This window comes from Anopheles funestus, chromosome 2RL (genome assembly GCF_943734845.2).
Source record: "Anopheles funestus chromosome 2RL, idAnoFuneDA-416_04, whole genome shotgun sequence".
Lineage (NCBI taxonomy): Eukaryota > Metazoa > Arthropoda > Insecta > Diptera > Culicidae > Anopheles > Anopheles funestus.
In genome coordinates this window covers 80,449,416-80,469,630 of record NC_064598.1, presented here as the reverse complement: position 1 = coordinate 80,469,630, position 20,215 = coordinate 80,449,416, and the positions used below count along the sequence as shown (strand labels likewise).

Sequence of the window (20,215 nt, the reverse complement as noted above, 5' to 3'; positions counted from 1 at the left end):
GTATACTGTGGAAAACTCGCTGTATTCCTCAAATTGGTGTTTTCAAGTGGGAAAATGTTTCGAAAAGCAAAACAAACTGTGGCACCGCTTCCGAAACCACCCACCGAAGCGCAAATGCTAGAAGATTTACAGCTGTTTCACGAGACAAAACCAGCGCCACAGCATATTTCCAGCGAAAACCTACCAACCTTAACGGAGGAATCGAGTATGGACGATTGGTGGAAAGTGTACGATGCCACGGTGCAACACCATGAGCAGTTTCGAGAACTTAAAACGAATGCACAAGAGCTGAAGCAGACGCTACAGGAAATGCGCAGTCAATTGCAAGCAGCATGCGATAAAATTATGGCCGAAATCAATCAAGACTTGGAACGGCTAGGTGCCACGATGTCGGAATAGCGTTGCCATTCATGTATGGAAAATTTCAGTTAAATTTTTACTTTAGGCATTGGTGTGATTCGAACGTATTGTAATAAAACTACGGGTGTTTATTGTTTGTAATCCTGCATCGGTTTTATTGCTTTACTTTTAAATCGTCATTTCCTCTGGTGAGTAAGATTGTGTGCGCGTAATGTCTGGATGCGGTGTGATGTTGCTTCCCCCAAAAGCCTTTTAGTTGTTCGGGTATACGTGTCCACAGAGCGATGACAGCCACTTCCACGGATAGCCTATGGTATTGACGAGGAGGGATTGGAAGTACGCGTGTTTATGTTTGTTTCAATCATTTGCCAAACCTTTGCCATTCGTCTATGCACTACACCCACCACATTCCATGCTAAAGCCCTCCCAGATCCATTAGTTTCCCCTGCATTGTGTGGTGCCAGTAGTAACATTCATACAACACAACAAACAAACAAACAAACAAACACACATGGTAAAACACGGTCACACGCAGTTACAAAAGTAGAGAAATACATTGGTGTCGATTGTGGGGGAGAGTATGCAGGATTTGGAAGTTTCCTTGGGGAACCCCCGCAGTGCAAAACCCGTGGTGGCTGCCTGCACGCTCAGTAGCTGTACTGATAGTGTGGATCAGATATCAATGCACAACAACTGCACGGGTAGCCTACGAAGAAGTGAATGATAATAAAACTGTGAGTATCAATTCCCTGGTATTGGTCAGTTTGCAATATCGATATTATTTCTACATATAGATTTTGTAGCATGAGTCTTTTTAATTTTTTCGGTACCAAAGAAAATTCGTTAGTAATGACATGAACATTGCATCACAAAACGTTGTTCAAAATGTGTATCTTGTTTTTCTCTCTCTCTCTCTCTCTCTTTGAGTTTGTAAAAAACGAAAACAATTTGCTACGCCTTTTTGGGTGCAATGTGTCGCCATGTGGGATTAGTGGTGATGTCCGAGCTCTGGGAATGGTCGAAATTTGATACAAGTAAATCAGTTGAAGAAGTAATACAAATCAAATGTACGTGTACAAAAGCGAACGGACATTAAAAGAGACTTTAGAGGCTTACAAGTGTTCCACAGCTCGTCCTAGTAATGAGGATAAGAATTGACGGGAGAAAGCGTGCGCAATCCTACGAAAAATGGAACAAGAAACAATTTTCCAAAGTATCAGCACCCGGTACGGAGCAGTGTGAAGGGCGAAGTAGTAGTTAGGTTAACGGTAAAAAGAGCGAGATATTATTCTTTTAAAAATGGAAAAGATACACATCCCCTACGGTTAGTAACTTACCGAGCTTACAGATCTATTTACCATTACTTTTATACCTCGGGTCAAAAGGATGAGATCATACAGTGCACAGGCACTAGATAGGATTAGCAAACAACGCAGGAACAACTACCGTACCCGACGAGCTAGAAAGAAGAAAGTGCAAACAAACCACCAGCTAATGTGTGCAATCAATAGATTATTAGTGAGAGGGATAAAGATAATTTGTTTGCAATCCACGAGAACGTTTCGGATGATCGTCGTTATGCAGTCGTTCTCATTTAGCCCAAGTTCGTGCGAAATTGGCTAGAAATGTTCGAAGTTTACTCAGGCCACCTGATAACAACAGTACATGGGTTTATTGAAAATAATGTTCCGAACAGCTTCTCGTACGTTAAAATTGGAGATTACAAATGCCTTCTTGCTTCTCCTGCCCAAGTGTCGGGTATGGAGAAAGCAGAATCAAAACAATTCCTTCACTAAACTATCTGAAAACTCAACAAGAAAGCTTCAACTGCACACTGCACTTGGTCCCTTTGTTTCGATTGAATTTACAATTGCCTTAAAAGGTGCAACGGAAAACACTAAAACAAAATTGCGTACGATTGCGACTGGCAAAAGCGGCAAGAAATGGGTCTTTTTTGCCATTTATTGGACGGATTTGAACTTTTGCATCTCTACTAAATAATGGTTTGCAACGGAAGGGAATGTGTGTGTGTGTGTGGTTACTTCCTAAGCTAACATTTACCCCGTTTGCTCTACGACTAAACTAAATGTGGACGTTTCAATAAAATTAAGTACACTGGTAGGTGGGTTTAACTGAAGGCTTGCCTTGGAGAGATGGATTCAACGTGTCTAAGCGCACTATGTGTGTTATCGTTACTCACTGGTGAGACTACTTGGAAGTTAATGGAACATAAATGGAACTGTATTAGTCTGCATAGAAAATAGCGTACATGCCTACCGCCACGGATACTTTCCATCCGGCCAACTGTTAGTAGTACATCATTATTGTCAGTATTGTTAGTAAAGGGAGTAAAGGTACGATAAGACCAATGAGCTGGTAAAGGTACGATAATTCCATCTTAACTACCACAGTAGAGCGCGAGGAAATGGAAAGAAGAAAATTAGCAGCAGTCCAACCGGGTCCCCACAAAAAAAAAGGTTAACCATAACGTTCGGAAGCCGTTAGCCAATAGAAGAGGTAAAAAATGCGTAACTTGCCTCGCGGTTTGCACTTCAAGTGGTACTCTACGTACTGGCAGGGGCACTGGTACTGCCGGCAGTGCCGGGCCGGATCATTTGGCGTGACATCGATAAGGCCACGCATTGCCTCGTTACCCCACCGGGATGCGTAACGCAGCAGCAGCAGCATTCCTCGTTCCTGCAAATGGGGAGATTGGTTGGGAGATACACGATGAAGACAGGCAGGCCAAACAAAGGCATAGGCAGAGTAACCAGCAGCGGGGTGAGCGACAGGTGGTACAGGTAAAGATGGAAGGAAATAGTGTTCCGAATGGTGATTAGTTACTAATACGCTTTAATTTGGGACAGTCTATACCAAAAGGAGAGACAATTAACAAAAGGAATCCAATCCAGCTGAGTGCGATACGGATGCGTGTACGCGCTACGGAACCTCCGGAAAAGCATCAGTGTCAACTAATCCTACTAAAATGAAACGCTTCCACACTATAATACTAATGCATCCCGCCACCAATTAAAAACATATGCCCGATCAAGGTCGCACTATACAGCGTTTTGGATCTTTGTTCTCTACACCGATTACATTTGTAGAAAAAATAAATCCTCAAACAAAATGACCCTCTCCATCTACTACCAGTTTCAAACGCTCCACCCTGGTACATATGGTACATCAAAAAACCCAAAGGCACTCTGAGGTCTAACAGTCGTACAGGTTTTGGGATTGAGAGATTGCATTTTTGTACTCGTTGCAAAGCTTAATTACAGGACCCGAAAAACACACCGAATAACAAAACATCGCCATAGCTTGGCTTAAGCTATCGTTTCGCTACTAAACTATCTATCCTTCCGTTTGCTTCACTGGTCCTAAACCAAAAATTGAACAAGTCGAGCACATTCTTAGGCACAAGTTGGCTGCATGATGCGGTTACGTCCGTACCGTCCGGACAGTCAGAAATGGAATCCGATGCGGGCAAGATGAACCCGTACAGTGGCACAGCAAAGCCGTGGATCTTCCTTCGGTTTCTTCTGCAGCATCACCTCTTCAGCGTACTGGCAGGGACAGTAAGCCGTCGGCAGATGACGCGGTGCCGACACGATAGCATTCTCCTCGATCGTCCAGTCTAGCCGTCGGCGCAGATAATCCTTACCCCAGCGCTGTAGATACCGCAGAAAGATGCCTTCCGCTCGTCCCTGAACGAGTTGGCGATCGTTAGTGATATCGGAATGTTTGATGTTTCGGTGTTACTGTATAATGGTCAACGGTCCAATTTGCTTGAAGCAAACTAACTTAACGACATTATGGATAGTGTGAAAAAGAAGTACAAAACGCACACAAACACACAAACTAAGTGTAATAATTTTTACATACTAAAAATTGAATTTGCAAATGATCGATATAGTAATAGTTCTACCCTAGAAAGCAAAACCTTTATCGTAAAGAAGCAACTTATGAAAAGAGGAACCAAAAGAGCGTATTAGGCGCTTCTTCGCTTCATATCTCGGATGGAATAAAAGTCAACTCTACCAATATTCAAACACACTTCCCACACACTGTTCAAACATTTCTACAACAAAAACCTACCTGTTTCCGGGACAGCCGGGTCGTGTTCGCTCCCTGAATAACGATATCGTTCGTCGTGACGTCCAACCGGCTTTCCCAGCCCGGCTCGATCGTGTTACCGTTCTGTTCGCTGCGCTCTATGAACTCGTTCAGATAGCTAATACATTGCGACGGTTCGAAGTACAGGAAGCAAAGGTTCACCTTGTGGCAGGAGATGTGTCCACGGTCGTCCAGTGCTAGCAAAATTTTGTGTCTTATTAGCTGCTTATTAACGCGTGCCATACACCGTTCGAGACCGCGCGCCAGCTTCAGCTTAACCCACATGCACAGAAAAATGGCGGCCGCATTCAGGAACAACCAGGCAACACCGAGCGACAGCAAGGTAATGCCATAGAAGCCGGAAAACAGCAGCCCAATCAGTACGATGAAAGCGAACAGAATCCACACGACCAGAACGCGTTTGTAGCAGATGTTGTACAGCGTGAACCGGTAGTCGTTTACCAGCGTTTCCATTGCGTGCACATACTCCTCCACTGTGAGCTGAAAAGGAATCGTTGGGGGAAGATCGTTGAAAGTCCTTACACGGTTCATGGATCATGCGATCGTTCTTACCGTCAAACCTTGCGCCATCAGCTCTTCCGGGACGAGCTCGGGACGAAATACAGCCGGTGTGATCCATGGCCACCGGGTGTTGGTTGGTAGTAAGGTAACGATAACATCACCGTTTGCTAAAAGAATAAAATGAAATCAATTTGATGGTGATACAACGCGCAAAATGGTGTTACCACACACTTACCGAAGCCTTCCCGTACACGACCGGTCGAAAGTTCGATCGTTCGCATCGACTGGATCGGTTGGACAACGTTTACCGATTGCTTCGGAATGTCTATGACGGCCGGTTGTGATGTTTTGTTGACTCCACTCGATAGCATGCCGGACCCGGTCGCGGGCGTTTGTTTACTGCCGGGTCCATGCGATGATTGTGGTTGAGTTTGCTTTGGTGTGCTAGGTGTTCGTGTGTCCAGATTTACATGTACCGTTTCCGTCGGTAGTACGGCTGCCGGGGCCGTGTCCGATGATGTTGCCACCGACTGACGGTTACTGCCCGTTGCCAACGGATGCTGTTGCCTACTGGCAGCGACTGGCGGCGGTGGTGGTAGTGACGGTGACGGGGACTGTAATGAAAGATCGCGAAAAATTATGAATAAAATTGCTGGAATAAATTTTCAATTGCATACTCTAGAGTCCTTGAAGCAAGGTGTGAATGTTGTTTTTTTTTGCTCGGTTAGAACGGCCTGGCCGTATCATGACTTATTTTACCACGTAGCAGGATAATCAGTCCATGCTACGGGTAGACGGTCCGGATGGGATTTGATCCCTAGTTATATCGTGTGGACGGGCGCCTTTTATCACATACACCACCGAGCCGCCCCGAGTTTTGCTTTTAATACAACTACAAATCCATAACAAAAAAAATATACAAAAGACATGCTAATTTTGCTGTTTTTAGACTCTTTGGTCTACATTGGGCAACACACTCAGCCGTTACACCATGTGCAGCATCGAACGTCTGACGACAACCTGTTAATCAACGGACGTCCTAGAGGCCGCACTGTTGAAACAAAAATATAGTAAACTAGTTTTTACTAAATATTCTATAAATCGCCTATTTTCGTACAAAGGAATTTTTGATTATGCTGAAAATTAAAAATTAAGATCATTTTGAATTTCGCCGCCACAAAAGTGAAAGCAAAAAATCCTGCTAAATCTTTAATTTAAAAGCAAGAACTTTGCAGCAAATATTACATGAAAAGTGCTTACTTTTGTTCATATTATTTTCCATCGCTTAATATCTCCATATCACGTTTTTAATTAATTCTTTATGTACTTCCCGTTTTAATTCACTTAACCACCCCCCACAACGAGACATTAGTTAGCGTTACAGTACGGTAACATATTTTTAGCCATAATATGGGTGTGTCGCGTTTGGTAGGTGTTTGGAAAGCAACGAGCAAATAACGCCCAACCACTATCTTTCGCTGGTCGCCATCGTCTTCTTCCCTTCCCTTCGAGCAAAGCTGTAAGCTGTAATTGCAAAAAGATGAACGTGCACCAGGAACCAAACAATCTGCAGGTTGCTGATTCATACTGCTGTTCTTCTGCTCTTTTTTTGTCACACTTATTGCACCACGTACAAAAAAACTAAAGCCAAGGAATGTAACGCATCTTTTAGTGTGCTAAAGTGTAACCACATATGAATGCATCGATTGTTCCATTGTGTGGCACGGGAGCAGTATTGTTCCGAAGGCCAAATCTGCCCCTTTTTTGCTAGGTAAGGTGTTGTACAGTCGGATTTAATTTCTTAATAATATTCCACTTGTGAGTGTACATTGGAATTACAGATAAGCATGCTTGCCTCCGATAAAAGGGCATTATGTCTCGGTTTCGAAGACGCAATAATGTGCAGTAATAACATCCGTTCGCATTGTTGTTCGATTCGTACGATCCATCAGACAGTACTTTCTTCGCAAAGTGTGCTAATAAGGGATCTAATAATGAAAAACTAATCAAAACCATCATTATGTATATGTATGTGGTACGACATAATTTAAGTGTTCTTGTCATTCACGCTAAATGATTCATCCTCACCCTAATAGCTCCATTAAAGCTAATTGCTTTCCCACTTAGTCCAAAATCACCATCGTATAAGGCAATCCATAACACAGCACGTGTAAGCATAATGATCTCCGGGGGGGCCCTTTTGTCCATATGCTATTTTTAAAAAAGCAAAATGTCCACCAAAAATTATTAGCCAATACAAACGCAAATCCACCAGTTCCGGCTTTTTTTTGTTTTCGTGTGTCGGGGGACTAGTATGCTAAATCGTCCAAAAGCCTGTCAAGCGAAAGCTTTTTTTTTGGTTGGTACGTACATTGTTAGATCACCATTGCTAAATGTGACATCATCTCTCCAAACTAAAATTGGCACAGGGTGGAAAAATTGTTGTGTGTTTGCATGGAAATTCAATACCGGTTCTCCTTTGATGCTCGTACGCAATAATGGTGTACGGGTCGTGAGTGACCGATGGATAAGCGCTGAAACCGTTGCGCTCGCTAGCAACAACTGTAACATGATCCATATGAGTAGGTCATAAAGGTCGTCCATACCGAAGCCCACATACACATAAAGGCCCATCCTTTATAAAGAACTTTGAACGAGAGATACAAAAACAAAATAATGCTACATAAAAAAAGCTCCTATCCGAGGTGCTAACTTAATGGGCACGCAACGACGGATGGCGATTGATTCGTCTTGGCTGGTCGCGTCTTTTCTGCGAGTCAATGATGCGTGCAGTATGTACAGCGGTCGCGCCAACACGTGACACCGACCGGGGCTGGTGCAGTAGGTTGCGATTAAAATGCAATAAACAAAAACAGACAACCCGAGGCTGTGAAAATAGCGAACCGACATTACACACACCGAGCCCCCCGGTTGTGTCCCCGACGGGTTGCGACGGGGCATTGCCAGTGAACGGATGGGTGACCTACTAAAAACATCGACTGCTTGTGTATGGGTGTGAGCTGGTGAGAAGGTACATGGTACGAGGGATTTAAAAGCACGTCCGGACGGGGAACGTGTCTGGGGTGCGATTTGCCATGCCATGACAATGACAGCCAGAACCGTGGAATGCTGTCACCAGCGACAACCAGCGATGGCACAACAAACCCCGGACATGGTTGTGTTGCTCTAAAGCCACAGCAACACAAACACAAACGTGAATGGAAAAACTGAACACGTGTTGGACAGTGCTGGTCACATCTAGTCACACTAATAATGTAAAAATGTTTAAATATTTAACTGTTCTCAAATAAACATGATGATGATTCACTTCCACAAAAACGAATGCATCACAGTAAGCCGGGGATATAACAATTCATTTAGTAACTCAGTTTATTATGAGCAACAGCAACCTACCTCCGCTGGTGGTTGTGAGTAATGGGAAAAAGAAATAAAATTTTGTGTATAACGAAAGTTTAGAAGTGAAATTATTTTTTTAATCCGTTTTTAATAGTTTCATGCGAAAAAAAAACATGGAACCACACTGTATCCCCAAAAAGGCTTTATAAGTGAACACTGGCAAAAAAAGGGAACGAAGAAGGAAGGAATAGTGCCCGTCGTCAGTCACCCAACAATGTGACACTTCCCCGCGTTGCTCATCCGGTGCAAAAAAAGAGGGAATAATAAAGGTGATGAATTTTGTTTAATCAATTGTGCGCCGAACGGTGAAACCATTCAATTGGAAAAGCTTCCTCGCCCACCCTTTAATTCTCCCGTCGGCACACACAATCAAGCACGAGAGTTACGGTCGCATCCACACACTACGCTGCTTAAGGAGGTTCGTCGCTTATCGCCATTTTTTTTTCTTCCCCAAAACGTTCGATGCGCTGGGAATACGATTTTGATTCGTTTTTGTTGTCTTTTTCCGCTATTTTGGCTCCTTCAGTTTGGCTCTCTCTCTCTCTCTTTTGGACCTTAGCCCAAAAATGTTTCACTTCCTTGCGTCTTACCTTGCTCGGTTCCGGTCCACCGTCCTCCTCGAACTTTACCCAGCCGGTTGCCTTCGGTGTGGCTGCTGCTGCTGTTACGGTATCCATTCCATTGCTGATCCCCGACAATGGACCCATCCCGGTTGCATTGTTGTTCGGGGTTCGGGCTCTCGCTGGTGACGCACTGCGGTCATCGGTTGGCTCACCAACACCACCACCATTAACACCGCCACCGTTAGGCTGCTCCATCATCACCTCACCGTCTGCTACCCCGCGTTATTGTCTTGCGTTTTCCTTTTAACTACGTTTCCCGGATTGCTTCGATGTGGTGTAGAATTTTTCTAAACTCCCTTCCACGGGGGAGACTTGTTTGCTCTCGCGTGCCAACAGCAACAAAACACACAAACACACGCAACGCAAAACGCACTTTACACACAGGTTGTTAGAGTTAGACGATGTGGCACAACGGTACGCACCGGAGTGATGAAGAAATTCCGAACACACAAGGGATGGATTGTTTGGGGCAGAACAAACATGCACTGCACGAGGGGAGGTATCTATCGTATATCGTATAGCCACATATGTACGCAACAGCCTGCAAATCCCTGCACTGCACAACGCGTTACGCGACCGATGATGTTTAGGGGTGCTAGGCAACAGTAAGCTCTACCCTTTAGCGAGTAAGATGCAAATCAGTTTTTGTGCAGACCATCTTCTCCCGATCCGATCACGAGGTGTGCACACACGCAGAAAGAAAAAACCTTCACCACACACTTGCTTTTGCCACAGCGACACAAATCAACAACCGGGGCCTCTGGTTCACTGTGATCGTGTATATCCCGTCGTCAGAAACCTGCTGCTGGATAGAAATGCCAACCCGATGACGATGGCGATCGGTGAGGCGCGCGCGTCTCCGTGGAATCGACGTGCGGTGATGGAGCGCGCGATGAATACTAATTAAATTTAATCTGTGTACGTGGAAGCGAGCCCGGGTTTGAGGACTCTGTGGGTACCTGTGTGTACGCGTTCCGTTCCGCGAGTGTAAGTCGCCCACCAAAACGCACGGTCGTCATGCGTGTACCCGTGTCTACCTGACACACCACACTGGCCCGAAACTGGTATGAATGAAACGGAACGCATTTATGTTGGGTCGTCCGTGGGGATTCGGTGAGTACCAGTGCGCAAGAGAGCATTGCAAGCCAGAGCGAACCACTGCTTTCAATGCTACGATGCTTGAGAAACCCTGCTAAACAAGCGGCAATGCAGCTACCTGAGCAACATGCCAAGTGGGAGGGAGAAGGCATGCTCTCGCAACCCACCCGCTGAACATCAAAACATTCCAATCGGAAAAGGGTCTCTCTTTCTATGGCGCTCCCTCTCACCAATCACATGGGGTTGCGAACACCTGTTTAAGGGTAGTTTTCGAAGGGAAATTTTCTCTCTCGCCCCCTATGCAATCTAAGTGCATCAGTGCAATGTTTTCATTCTACATAAACATTAACTTTTCACTGTTAGTACAATTTTGGTTAAAATTTTACGTGCTTTATTATTGCTTTTCATCAGTGTTGTACATAGTAAAAAGTTTTAAGAATAAATTATTGATTTAAATCGTTGTTCAATACGATTTTTTAAAAATAATTTAGAGATTTTTGTTATTTGCTTTTTTATATCGAATATGCAATTATACTTTCGTTCCGAATGTTTTGTAAAGAGTGTCCATCGGTGGTGCTGTTTTGTAAAGTTCGTATAACGAAATTATGTTTCACGTAAACATATTTGGTGTCATTGCCCAACCGAATAAACGTGTTAATTTGTTGACTGGTAACCTTACATAAAAAATATTTCTTATTCGAACTGATTAAACTAGAGACAAAACCACATGAGGTAGAAGGTTAAAATTAGTAAAAACTGCCTTGGGCATGCATTCCCGCATCAGCTAACATACAACCAACCGAGATTGATGACTAAAATGGTTGCGTGAAAGGAATTGCTTCGTTAAACCTGGTTGAACAACAGCAAACGGGTCAGCATGGACACGACGCACGGTGTCTGTTTGCGCATATTAAACTCCGGAAGATTGGACACGGATTCATGATCGTACGCTACCTTCTGCGTAACGAACGTGAGCAGTGTGACAAGATCGTACTTGTGCCCGTTTTCCTGCATCTCCTTGCATAGTTCGTTAATAAACCACGATCCCTCGGTTGTATTCCGGAAGGCCATAAAGCCAGGGATGGTTGCGTATGCAAACAGAAAATCGGCATGCGTCGGGATGCTGTACCGTGCGACACCGTCCTTCTGTACTTTTACTCCGTTGTCTAGCTTACTGCCACGGCAAGCTTGTACGAGAAATATTTTCGGACGTCCCGCCAGGGATGGACAGTTGTCGGCAGTGAAGTGACTCCAGATAGTGGAGAGTTCGTACGAAACATCGTGAGCGTACACGTAATCACCTTCCTCGCCGTGCGTAAGCACGGCTATTAGGATGCAGTCGTTATCCTTGTGATCCAATGCAGAAACTGTAAGTGATTGTAAGACAAAACTATTTACAATGCAATTCCATTCCAATGTGCGGTCATGCTCTTACCCGTCTCTACAACGCCTTTGATTTCCTCCAACTTAAAATCCTGATAAACCTTCACATCGAACCCGAATAAGTCTAGCGTTTCTTTCAGTCGTTTGCAATCTACGGCACTTCCTTCGCGTACTGGAAGCGGCACATTGCGTACATTGTACTTGTTGTGCGAGAACAGCAGGGCCATGCCCCGCCGTTTATGGTTCATCGGATAGTACGCGGCGTACCGTTCAATGACGTATGCTGGTCGGATTATCCCATTCGTCTGTGAGGAACTAGCGGTGGGTGAACCGTGCGGTATTCGCCTTGTATCGCTGCTGTCTTGCTGCTTTTTGTTAAACATGCTACTGAAGCTGTGCTGGAAATGGTATTCAAAATAAACAAATTAATCAAAAACGAACGCACACAATCAGCTGACGGATCTCGCTGGCTTTGGAATGGGAACGTAGAACAAAGAACTTTTCATGTACACAATACGCGCATTTGCGCAAAGGACATTTCGAAGGAGATTTTTTTTTGCTACATTATATTCTACTTACCATTAGGGCGGGATAAAATTAACAAAACAATACTACTTGGAGGACTTATTGGGGATGAAAATACAACTTAAAACACTGGAAATATTTGGTCGTTGGTCTATATAGGCGAAGGAAACAACAAAATTACTCTCGATGTGTTTTGATTAATTATTCGTTGTGAAACAAACCCGTACCAAAGTTTCGATTGTCGGCAGTCAAAAGTTAAAGAACACAAATACTAAAGTGTTTATGCACGCTTCGCAGTGCGGATGATGAGAGGTAAAATACGCTTAAAATTTGGCGAAAACGAAATTTGTGACTCATCATCTATTCGACAGACTTTTATTTACACAAAACAACTTTCAAGCGAATACGCATTTGAACTGTCAGTGCGCGAAGGAACAACAGATCACTATGGGTGCGATAATGGGAACGAGGTGGACAACTATAATATGACATATTTTGTGTGATGCATTATTATCGAAGCTGCAAGTCGATGAAAAAGTCCTTCATGATTTGAGTAATAAAAGAGACTTTTGTTGCTCCGGAAATGGCATACTAAAATGGGAAAGTAATAGTTGTACTTTCCATCGGACCAAAACCATCAGTTGACTTACTTGAACGATAAGTTTGTACGATACTCTACATATGCCGAACGCGTCGACGAAGAAAACTTTGTGATCTAGCAGCAGCATTAGCTGTGTGATTCGTACTTTGATCGACTCTGATGCCCTATTCATATTCACCGTATACAGCAGTTGTTGTAAAAATGTTACCTCTGCCGACAAGCTCTCGCAGGACCAGGTGAAGCTCATAAAGATAAAATTGTAAGGAATCACGTTTAGGCAGTATACTAGAAGAGAAGAACGATTATTCGAAATCCAATCGGAAAGATTCGACTTGGTGCACCTACATTCAAACGATGTTTCCATGATGGCTCGATACACAGACCAATAAATTTCATTCCATAAAATGATGCTGAACTTAAGGCACACCATGCAAAGGCCCCACGAAAATTGATCTTGTATCTGTTCGAATGCTTTCATGCACAGAAAGTAGCTCGTGCAGCATCTTTTTAGCTGATCTTGAATCTCACAAGCATGGTTTGTTCCTGCATTGATGATCACCACAGCTATCCGGATATCTTCCTTCAGCTTGTGCAGGTAGCTCGTCAAAATGCGAATATAAAGCAACATATGCAGCATTCGTAGTATATCCACGGTACCAAGCAACTCAAAAACGATTATATAATCAATCAATGCTCTATGCATTTGCCGGTACTGGATCAGTAAAATTACTGCCATTGCGCACAGTAGCGCTATGAGTGTGTAAAATATCACTTTATACAGCCGTTGAGTGTTGGAAAAAATGATTCTCGAATTGCGATTGCACACATTCAGTGCGATCTCGATGGCATGGAATGTATTCCATATTTGCACATCTTCCTTGCAAGTTGCCAATGATTCCCAAGCAACGACAAAAGCGGTGATCATCGTCGAGCTAAGCGAGAACCAATTAATCATTCGACTGATGCAGTTTGCATTGGGAATTAAGTTTTCCTCGATCGATTTGCCGAAAAATCCCAACGATAGACAGGACAGAAGAATAAGAACAGAACTCACGATGAATAGTTTATGGTAGTAGGGGTTTAGCTTGAATGGATTCGTTTTGTCCGCTGGATCGATTCGATGGTGTCTGTAAAAATTGAAAAAGCTTCTAAAATATTGCTCCGCTTCCATTGTAAATACTTGCTACAAGGCGCTGGCCACTAGGAATACTAATTTACAGGAAAACAACCTACAGTTAAAATCGCGCTGAAGAACGTAAATGCATTATGCATTCATAGCGTGGTTGCAGTATTGATTATGCACGTGTGCATTGCTGAGGAACTTTTAAAATATGCAATAATTACAAACACGCATCAATATTTTAAAGCAAGGGGATAGTTTTAGAAATTAATCTTCTGAACGTGCGAAATCATTAATTACATAACGATAATGGTAAAATAAGCAAAGTATACCATCCTAAATTTGTGAAATATTTGCTCATAACTGCCATTTCTAATAATGGGCACACAGTTTGAAAAACATAAATAAATTAAATTGTGACCGTAGGCAGCCCGGTGTGCCATACGAGCGATGAAGGAACTATAGCTCCGACTACTTTCCGACCACCACTAGCGTTTTTCTCACTCGTGAAAAAATTTCGACCCGGAACCCGTGTGCGTGCCCATTTCTCCGTGGCATTTCGCTAATTTCTGTGCAAGAAAAAGAGATTTTTCTCGTGTTTTCCGTGTTGTAACGTGAATTAAAACACTCAGTGCATAATAGTAAGTACCAATAGCAAGTGTGTTTATTTCCTTTAGGGTTTTTTTTTTACTGAAATCCGTCGCCTTTCCGAGGTCGATGAAAGTGTAGAGCGTGCCGTCGAGAGCCACGACATAATCATCCGGGGTAGCCGAAATCGCTGTTGAACCAGCCTCACCCACAATAGAAACGTGTGTTCAGCTTTGGTCGACGCTTAAGTGTTGCAAAAATTGTTTTATGCTGTGCCTATGATGACCGAGGCGCACTGTACATTCGATCGCATTTCGTTGGAAAGGATCACATGCCGGCATTTAGTGCAGTTTAGGATTACATAATCAATCGATAAATTTCATAAGAATCCATTGTTTCGGGTGGCTGCTGTATGCTTTCTTCTGCTTTGTGGTGATACGCTAAGCGACAATAGGACGCCACTAGCGTGTGACCATCGGAATATTTCCTTATTCTTTTCCAAACCTAACGCTCACGGCTAGTACGGGTATCCTGGTAGGCCATGAAATCAACAGAAGAAAAAACAAAAAAAAATCAATATGGCTGATTTCACGTGTGTGAAGCGACAGTCATTTTCAATGCATTTCGAACAAATAGTCTACTGTTGTAAGAGAATTTAGAAGCTTTTTATCCAAATCATTTCCATGAGTGACAGCTAGAAATTGATACCAATTAGATGAGGATTGTTTTTATCCATTAGATTCAACGCTTTGATTTTGTCGATTCCATGGAAATTCCAATTCATCACACGTATTGCGTTGGAATCGACCGTGTGGAATAAGTGATGTAGCACGGGACCTCTACCAAACAACACACCACATCACTGAATAGTGATGCCTTATTCTGTACAGTACGCAAAAAAGAATTATGTAAGCGTTTAGAATGAAATTGGCCAGCGCAAGTACACACCTCGGTACATGGTTTGGTGCGCAAATAGATTACCTTTCCATGCGTCTACCAATTGGGACGATGGAACCGCACAATCACGGGATGTTACGATGGTGATGAAATGACCGTGACAGTTAATTAATTTATCATACGCCTTTCCACCCTAGGAAGATGCGTTTGTTTCTGTGCAATATAGGGACACCGAGGGTGTGATAAGATATTTTCATCATACGATAAAAAAGCCGGCTTTAGCAAAAGAGCGAAGGATGAGAAACTACTATGCGTACGGTTTTCGTTGCGGGAGAGCGCCTATTCCACATATGACAGAAAGAGTAAAGCAGTGGTAAACCGATTCGTCTGCTGCCTGCCTTAGTGACAGACCCGGACCACGCGCTTTGAGCTCTACTCTGCCTGGTTACGTCACTAAATCTGGTGAGTTGTTGTCACCGTGTCCCCAAGTGCCAGCGCGATGGAGGATCGGCAGTGATCTTCAGTTTGATATACGACGTTGATAAAACAAATATTGAAAGACGATTTAGAGCAAGGTCAGTAAACAACTGCCGATAGCGCGACTCTGCAAAGGAAAAAGGAATTGTATAATGTGTTATTGTGGGTTTTTTTTCTGCTTACAGATGATATAACGTAGATGGGTAGATTTATATATCCTTTCTGTTTGCATACCGAACGAACAAAAGCACAAGTTCATTGTACGCTGTGTAATAATATTCATCTCCCTGGCAACGGTCAAGATTGATTTGATCTAGTAGGAGCAGTCATGAGGAATGGTGGGAATGGAGAGCTTACTTGATTAGATGTCAATAACAACATCATCCCCAATGCTCTCTAATCACCTACCGGCATCTCTGTGCAGCGCTTTTTTTTCGCTTTGTATCGATGCAGTCACGATGCATGCTCGGAAAAGAAGCCAGAGAAGACTAATTCTAAATATAAATCTTAGACACGCCGTTCACACGACAACACACAACAAAACGTACACGAAACGTTTGCATTTGAAGATATCCGTGCACGTGCTGGTGCACCATGCGGCCAAATGCATTGCTTCTCCCTTCGTGCGACGATTAGCGTGAATACTTCTAATGCCATCCGTACTGTGTTTGACTGTCTCTTCCCCAGATGGCTCCACCATCGTACTCCGATCTCGGCAAACAGGCCCGCGATGTCTTCAACAAAGGTTACCACTTCGGCCTGTGGAAGCTGGATGTGAAGACCAAGACCAACTCGGGCGTGGAATTCAGCACGAGCGGCCACTCGAACCAGGACACCGGCAAGGTGTTCGGTTCGCTGGAAACCAAGTACAAAGTGAAGGAGTACGGTCTGAACTTCTCGGAGAAATGGAACACAGACAACACGCTCACCTCGGAGGTGTCGGTCGAAAACCAGCTGGTCAAGGGACTGAAGGTTTCGTTCGATGGCATGTTTGTGCCGCATACTGGGTACGTGCCGTCACGACGCTCGTTCGGTTACGCCGTGTCATACAAATATCGGCGCAAGGAACCGGAATACAATGGCAACGATCCACGAAATAATGGTAGACGCGGTACTAACGTTTTCACTTTGTCCTACAGAAGCAAAACTGGACGCTTCAAGACTGCCTACTCGCACGACCGCGTTCGTGTCGATGCTGACTTCAACGTTGACCTGAGCGGACCGCTGGTCAATGCGTCCGGTGTCGCTAACTATCAGGGCTGGTTGGCCGGTTACCAGGTTGCATTTGACTCTCAGAAGTCGAAAATCACCGCTAACAACTTCGCTCTCGGCTACTCGGCCGGAGATTTTGTTCTGCACACCAACGTGTAAGTGTTTTTTTTATTAGCAAATTGTGCACAATAATCGGAATTAGATCGTTCTTAATTAATTGGTCGCTCTTTTCACAGTAATGATGGCCGTGAGTTCGGTGGTCTGATCTATCAGCGGTGCAACGATCGTTTGGAGACGGCCGTACAGCTGTCCTGGGCCTCGGGCTCGAATGCCACGAAGTTTGGCATGGCTGCCAAGTACGACTTGGACAAGGATGCTTGCGTCCGTGCTAAGGTCAACAACCAGAGCCAGATCGGTCTCGGCTACCAGCAGAAGCTTCGCGATGGTAAGTTGGTTAGCGAAAGCTCAGCGGAAAGGCTCGCATGAAGCTAATCTGTCCTTTTTCCCTGATCACGCAGGTATTACTCTGACATTGTCCACGCTCGTTGATGGCAAGAACTTCAACGCTGGCGGCCACAAGATTGGTGTCGCTCTAGAGCTGGAGGCCTAAGTGCCGTTTTTGTGTTCTTGCGCCCTTTTCCACCCCCCCACACTAGCCCCGTGCGCAAAACCAGGTGTTGCGGATACGATGAAGGGGCTGCATTGGGTGTAGTTTGCAAAGTGTTTTAAGAAATATTAAACGATCGAGGGAATCCTTACCACATATACCTACTAATGCTACAGTTTAAATAAATTGAGAACCGCGGAAATCCAACCCTATACAGCTGGCCAATGGTAAAGAAGCACAGAATCACAGACAAACTGCATTATTTAAGAGAATGACAACAACAACAGCAGCAAGCACCAGCAGCTAACGGTAACGACAAGACGTCCTTCCACGGAGAAACGCTAATCGATTTTGTTGATTTAATGTGGTGCATTCTACGCGCTGATCGCCAAGCGCATTTCAACCATAGCACGCGATACACTAAATCTTACAAAACACCGGTGCAAACAATAGTTTCTATCCATCGAAAGCACGTACCATTGCTATTTCGCACGGAAGTTACCGAAGGCTTTCAATTCACAAACAACATGCTCAACATACTATGGAAAGCACATTACACACTTTACCAGCTTGCAAGTCAGCTTAAGGACGTACATGTGTATCATCACTAACACGAAGCTGCCGAAATAGACACTCAAAAGGATAAGAATAACGTAATTTACTGTTAGACTAGCCAATAAACGTCGATCAATGCTACCGAGAGGAATATGGAATAAACCTGGGCTAAAGCTACTAAAACCTCTCGAATTTCCGATTCAATTTATAGCATGCACTTCAGCTTTAATGTTTTGCCAATCCCTCTCTTGGCTTGAGATTTCTCCGGAATGGATAATTTTCTGTAGAAAACAAACATACGGGCGGAACCCAAGTTTTGGATATATTGAATGAATAAATAGTTGCATGGACGAACTGGAAGTTTTCAATGCGTACCTAAAACACGGTAAAACGAAGTTCAATTTCGCGGAAATACTATTTTCATGCAGAGCATCTAATAAGAAACTTTAACGAACTTTTTAAAATTCAAAAGTTACCCTCAACAAAGAATGTGTCATTGCCTTCGCTGTTCCCAAAGGGATGTGGAATGTTTTGACAGTTGCGACAAGAAAGCAAATCAAAACAAAATTCCCTTTTTTCCTTCCTGTACGGCACGCAACCAAACCGGGTGTTTTCATTGCAATTTTGCGCAAAAATAATGGCCATATCGGTGAATACACTTCGTACCCAGCTGGTGGCATTGACCAACTCGTCCGGCATACATAAGGAGCAGGTGGATAAGTATCGTTCGTTGTTGGACCAGAGTTTGCTCAATACCGACAGCGAGTTGATCGAAACATTGAAACTGTTCATCGAAGCTAGTAAGTTTAATGTTGCAAATATCCTTATCCTTTGTACCCGATTGATAATTTAAATGTATTGATGTGCTTTTCGTCCGGCAGTCCTGAATGAGCATGTCAGCTTGGTTATTTCACGCCAGCTTCTATCCGACGTTAGCACCCACCTTACTAAGCTTCCCGATGATATATCAAAATCCGTCGCACATTTCACACTGGACAAGGTGCAACCGAGGGTGATTTCGTTTGAGGAGCAAGTCGCTTGCATTCGGCAACATTTGGCACAGATTTACGAACGTAATCAAAACTGGAAGGAAGCGGCTAACGTTCTCGGTGGTATCCCATTGGAAACTGGACAAAAGTAGGTTTGCTCTCTACCATTAACTCCATCGGTTGCTGTAATGTTCTTTCTTCTAGACCTTATCCTCTGGACTACAAATTGGAAACATACCTGAAAATAGCCCGCCTCTACCTAGAGGACGAAGATCCGGTACAAGCGGAAGCGTTTATCAATCGTGCCTCGATTCTGCAGGCCGACACTAAGGATGAAATGCTGCAGATTCTGTACAAGGTGTGCTATGCGCGTGTGCTTGATTATCGCCGTAAGTTTATCGAAGCCGCTCAACGTTATAATGAGCTTTCCTACCGTACGATCGTTGACGAGGGTGAACGTATGACGGCACTGAAGAAGGCACTAATCTGCACCGTACTAGCATCCGCCGGGCAGCAACGATCGCGCATGTTAGCAACCCTGTTCAAGGATGAACGCTGCCAACATTTACCGGCCTACTCCATTCTGGAGAAAATGTATCTCGATCGCATTATTCGTCGTTCGGAGCTGCAGGAGTTTGAGGCACTGCTACAGCTGCATCAGAAGGCAAGCACACTCGATGGCTCTTCTATACTGGATCGGGCCGTGTTCGAGCACAATCTCTTATCGGCCAGCAAACTGTACAACAACATTACGTTCGAAGAGCTGGGCGCACTGCTCGAGATACCTCCGCCGAAAGCGGAACGGATCGCAAGCCAAATGATTACCGAGGGCCGCATGAACGGTTACATCGATCAGATTGATGGTGTTGTACACTTTGAAAGTAAGACAGATCGGAGCGAAATGATCCTCGAATGGTATAAAATATTATCCGTTTCTTTCTTCTTTTCTAGCTCGCGAAGTGCTGCCACAGTGGGACAAACAAATTCAGGGACTATGCTATCAGCTGAACGGATTGATTGAGAAGATTGGTGCCGCAGAACCAGACTGGATGAGCAAAATAATGGAGGAGGAAATGTGCACATAAACTGTTCACATTGCGCACCGATATTGATGTAATTGAAAAT

General features: G+C 44.0%; 5 protein-coding genes and 1 long non-coding RNA gene across 14 annotated transcripts; 3 read left to right on the top strand and 3 right to left on the bottom strand.

The window, feature by feature from the left end:
- The first annotated feature begins 11 nt into the window (after nucleotides 1–11).
- LOC125760759 (uncharacterized) lies at nucleotides 12–501 on the top strand. Its single transcript, XM_049421194.1, has one exon. The coding sequence runs from the start codon at nucleotides 55–57 to the stop codon at nucleotides 397–399; it is 345 nt and encodes a 114-aa protein (XP_049277151.1). The 5' UTR covers nucleotides 12–54; the 3' UTR covers nucleotides 400–501.
- LOC125760740 (uncharacterized) lies at nucleotides 488–10,095 on the bottom strand. 6 transcript variants are annotated; one of them, XR_007418037.1, is made up of 7 exons: nucleotides 9,006–10,095; nucleotides 5,234–5,612; nucleotides 5,050–5,165; nucleotides 4,459–4,977; nucleotides 2,898–3,057; nucleotides 765–1,066; nucleotides 488–668 (listed from the first exon to the last, which is right to left on the bottom strand). XR_007418037.1 is itself a non-coding variant. In XM_049421164.1 (7 exons), exons 1-6 carry the CDS (start codon nucleotides 9,234–9,236, stop codon nucleotides 1,496–1,498), a joined length of 1,449 nt encoding a protein of 482 aa, XP_049277121.1. In that variant the 5' UTR covers nucleotides 9,237–10,095; the 3' UTR covers nucleotides 488–1,066; nucleotides 1,477–1,495. The 6 variants fall into 6 exon arrangements, 5 of the variants coding, with proteins under 5 accessions (XP_049277121.1, XP_049277123.1, XP_049277120.1 ...); XM_049421164.1 differs by adding an exon at nucleotides 1,477–1,539 and having other exon boundaries at nucleotides 488–1,066; XM_049421166.1 differs by lacking the exon at nucleotides 765–1,066 and adding an exon at nucleotides 1,477–1,539.
- Nucleotides 10,096–10,504: 409 nt separating this feature from the next.
- LOC125760750 (caspase-like) lies at nucleotides 10,505–12,458 on the bottom strand. 4 transcript variants are annotated; one of them, XM_049421178.1, is made up of 4 exons: nucleotides 12,272–12,458; nucleotides 12,099–12,195; nucleotides 11,572–11,917; nucleotides 10,505–11,503 (listed from the first exon to the last, which is right to left on the bottom strand). In XM_049421178.1, the coding sequence occupies exons 2-4, from the start codon at nucleotides 12,099–12,101 to the stop codon at nucleotides 10,980–10,982; spliced, it is 873 nt and encodes a 290-aa protein (XP_049277135.1). In that variant the 5' UTR covers nucleotides 12,102–12,195; nucleotides 12,272–12,458; the 3' UTR covers nucleotides 10,505–10,979. The 4 variants fall into 4 exon arrangements, with proteins under 4 accessions (XP_049277135.1, XP_049277136.1, XP_049277138.1 ...); XM_049421179.1 differs by having other exon boundaries at nucleotides 11,572–11,912; XM_049421181.1 differs by lacking the exon at nucleotides 12,099–12,195.
- Nucleotides 12,459–14,244: 1,786 nt separating this feature from the next.
- LOC125760752 (voltage-dependent anion-selective channel-like) lies at nucleotides 14,245–17,704 on the top strand. Its single transcript, XM_049421185.1, has 5 exons — nucleotides 14,245–14,406; nucleotides 16,415–16,734; nucleotides 16,867–17,094; nucleotides 17,176–17,384; nucleotides 17,458–17,704. The coding sequence occupies exons 2-5, from the start codon at nucleotides 16,415–16,417 to the stop codon at nucleotides 17,547–17,549; spliced, it is 849 nt and encodes a 282-aa protein (XP_049277142.1). The 5' UTR covers nucleotides 14,245–14,406; the 3' UTR covers nucleotides 17,550–17,704.
- Nucleotides 14,310–15,887, bottom strand: LOC125760765 (uncharacterized). Its single transcript, XR_007418050.1, has 2 exons — nucleotides 15,568–15,887; nucleotides 14,310–14,884 (listed from the first exon to the last, which is right to left on the bottom strand). It is a non-coding gene; the product is annotated as an uncharacterized LOC125760765 (long non-coding RNA).
- Nucleotides 17,705–18,606: 902 nt separating the features above from the next.
- Nucleotides 18,607–20,187, top strand: LOC125760741 (COP9 signalosome complex subunit 4). Its single transcript, XM_049421167.1, has 4 exons — nucleotides 18,607–18,901; nucleotides 18,983–19,238; nucleotides 19,295–19,971; nucleotides 20,042–20,187. The coding sequence occupies exons 1-4, from the start codon at nucleotides 18,739–18,741 to the stop codon at nucleotides 20,173–20,175; spliced, it is 1,230 nt and encodes a 409-aa protein (XP_049277124.1). The 5' UTR covers nucleotides 18,607–18,738; the 3' UTR covers nucleotides 20,176–20,187.
- The last annotated feature ends 28 nt before the right edge of the window (nucleotides 20,188–20,215 follow it).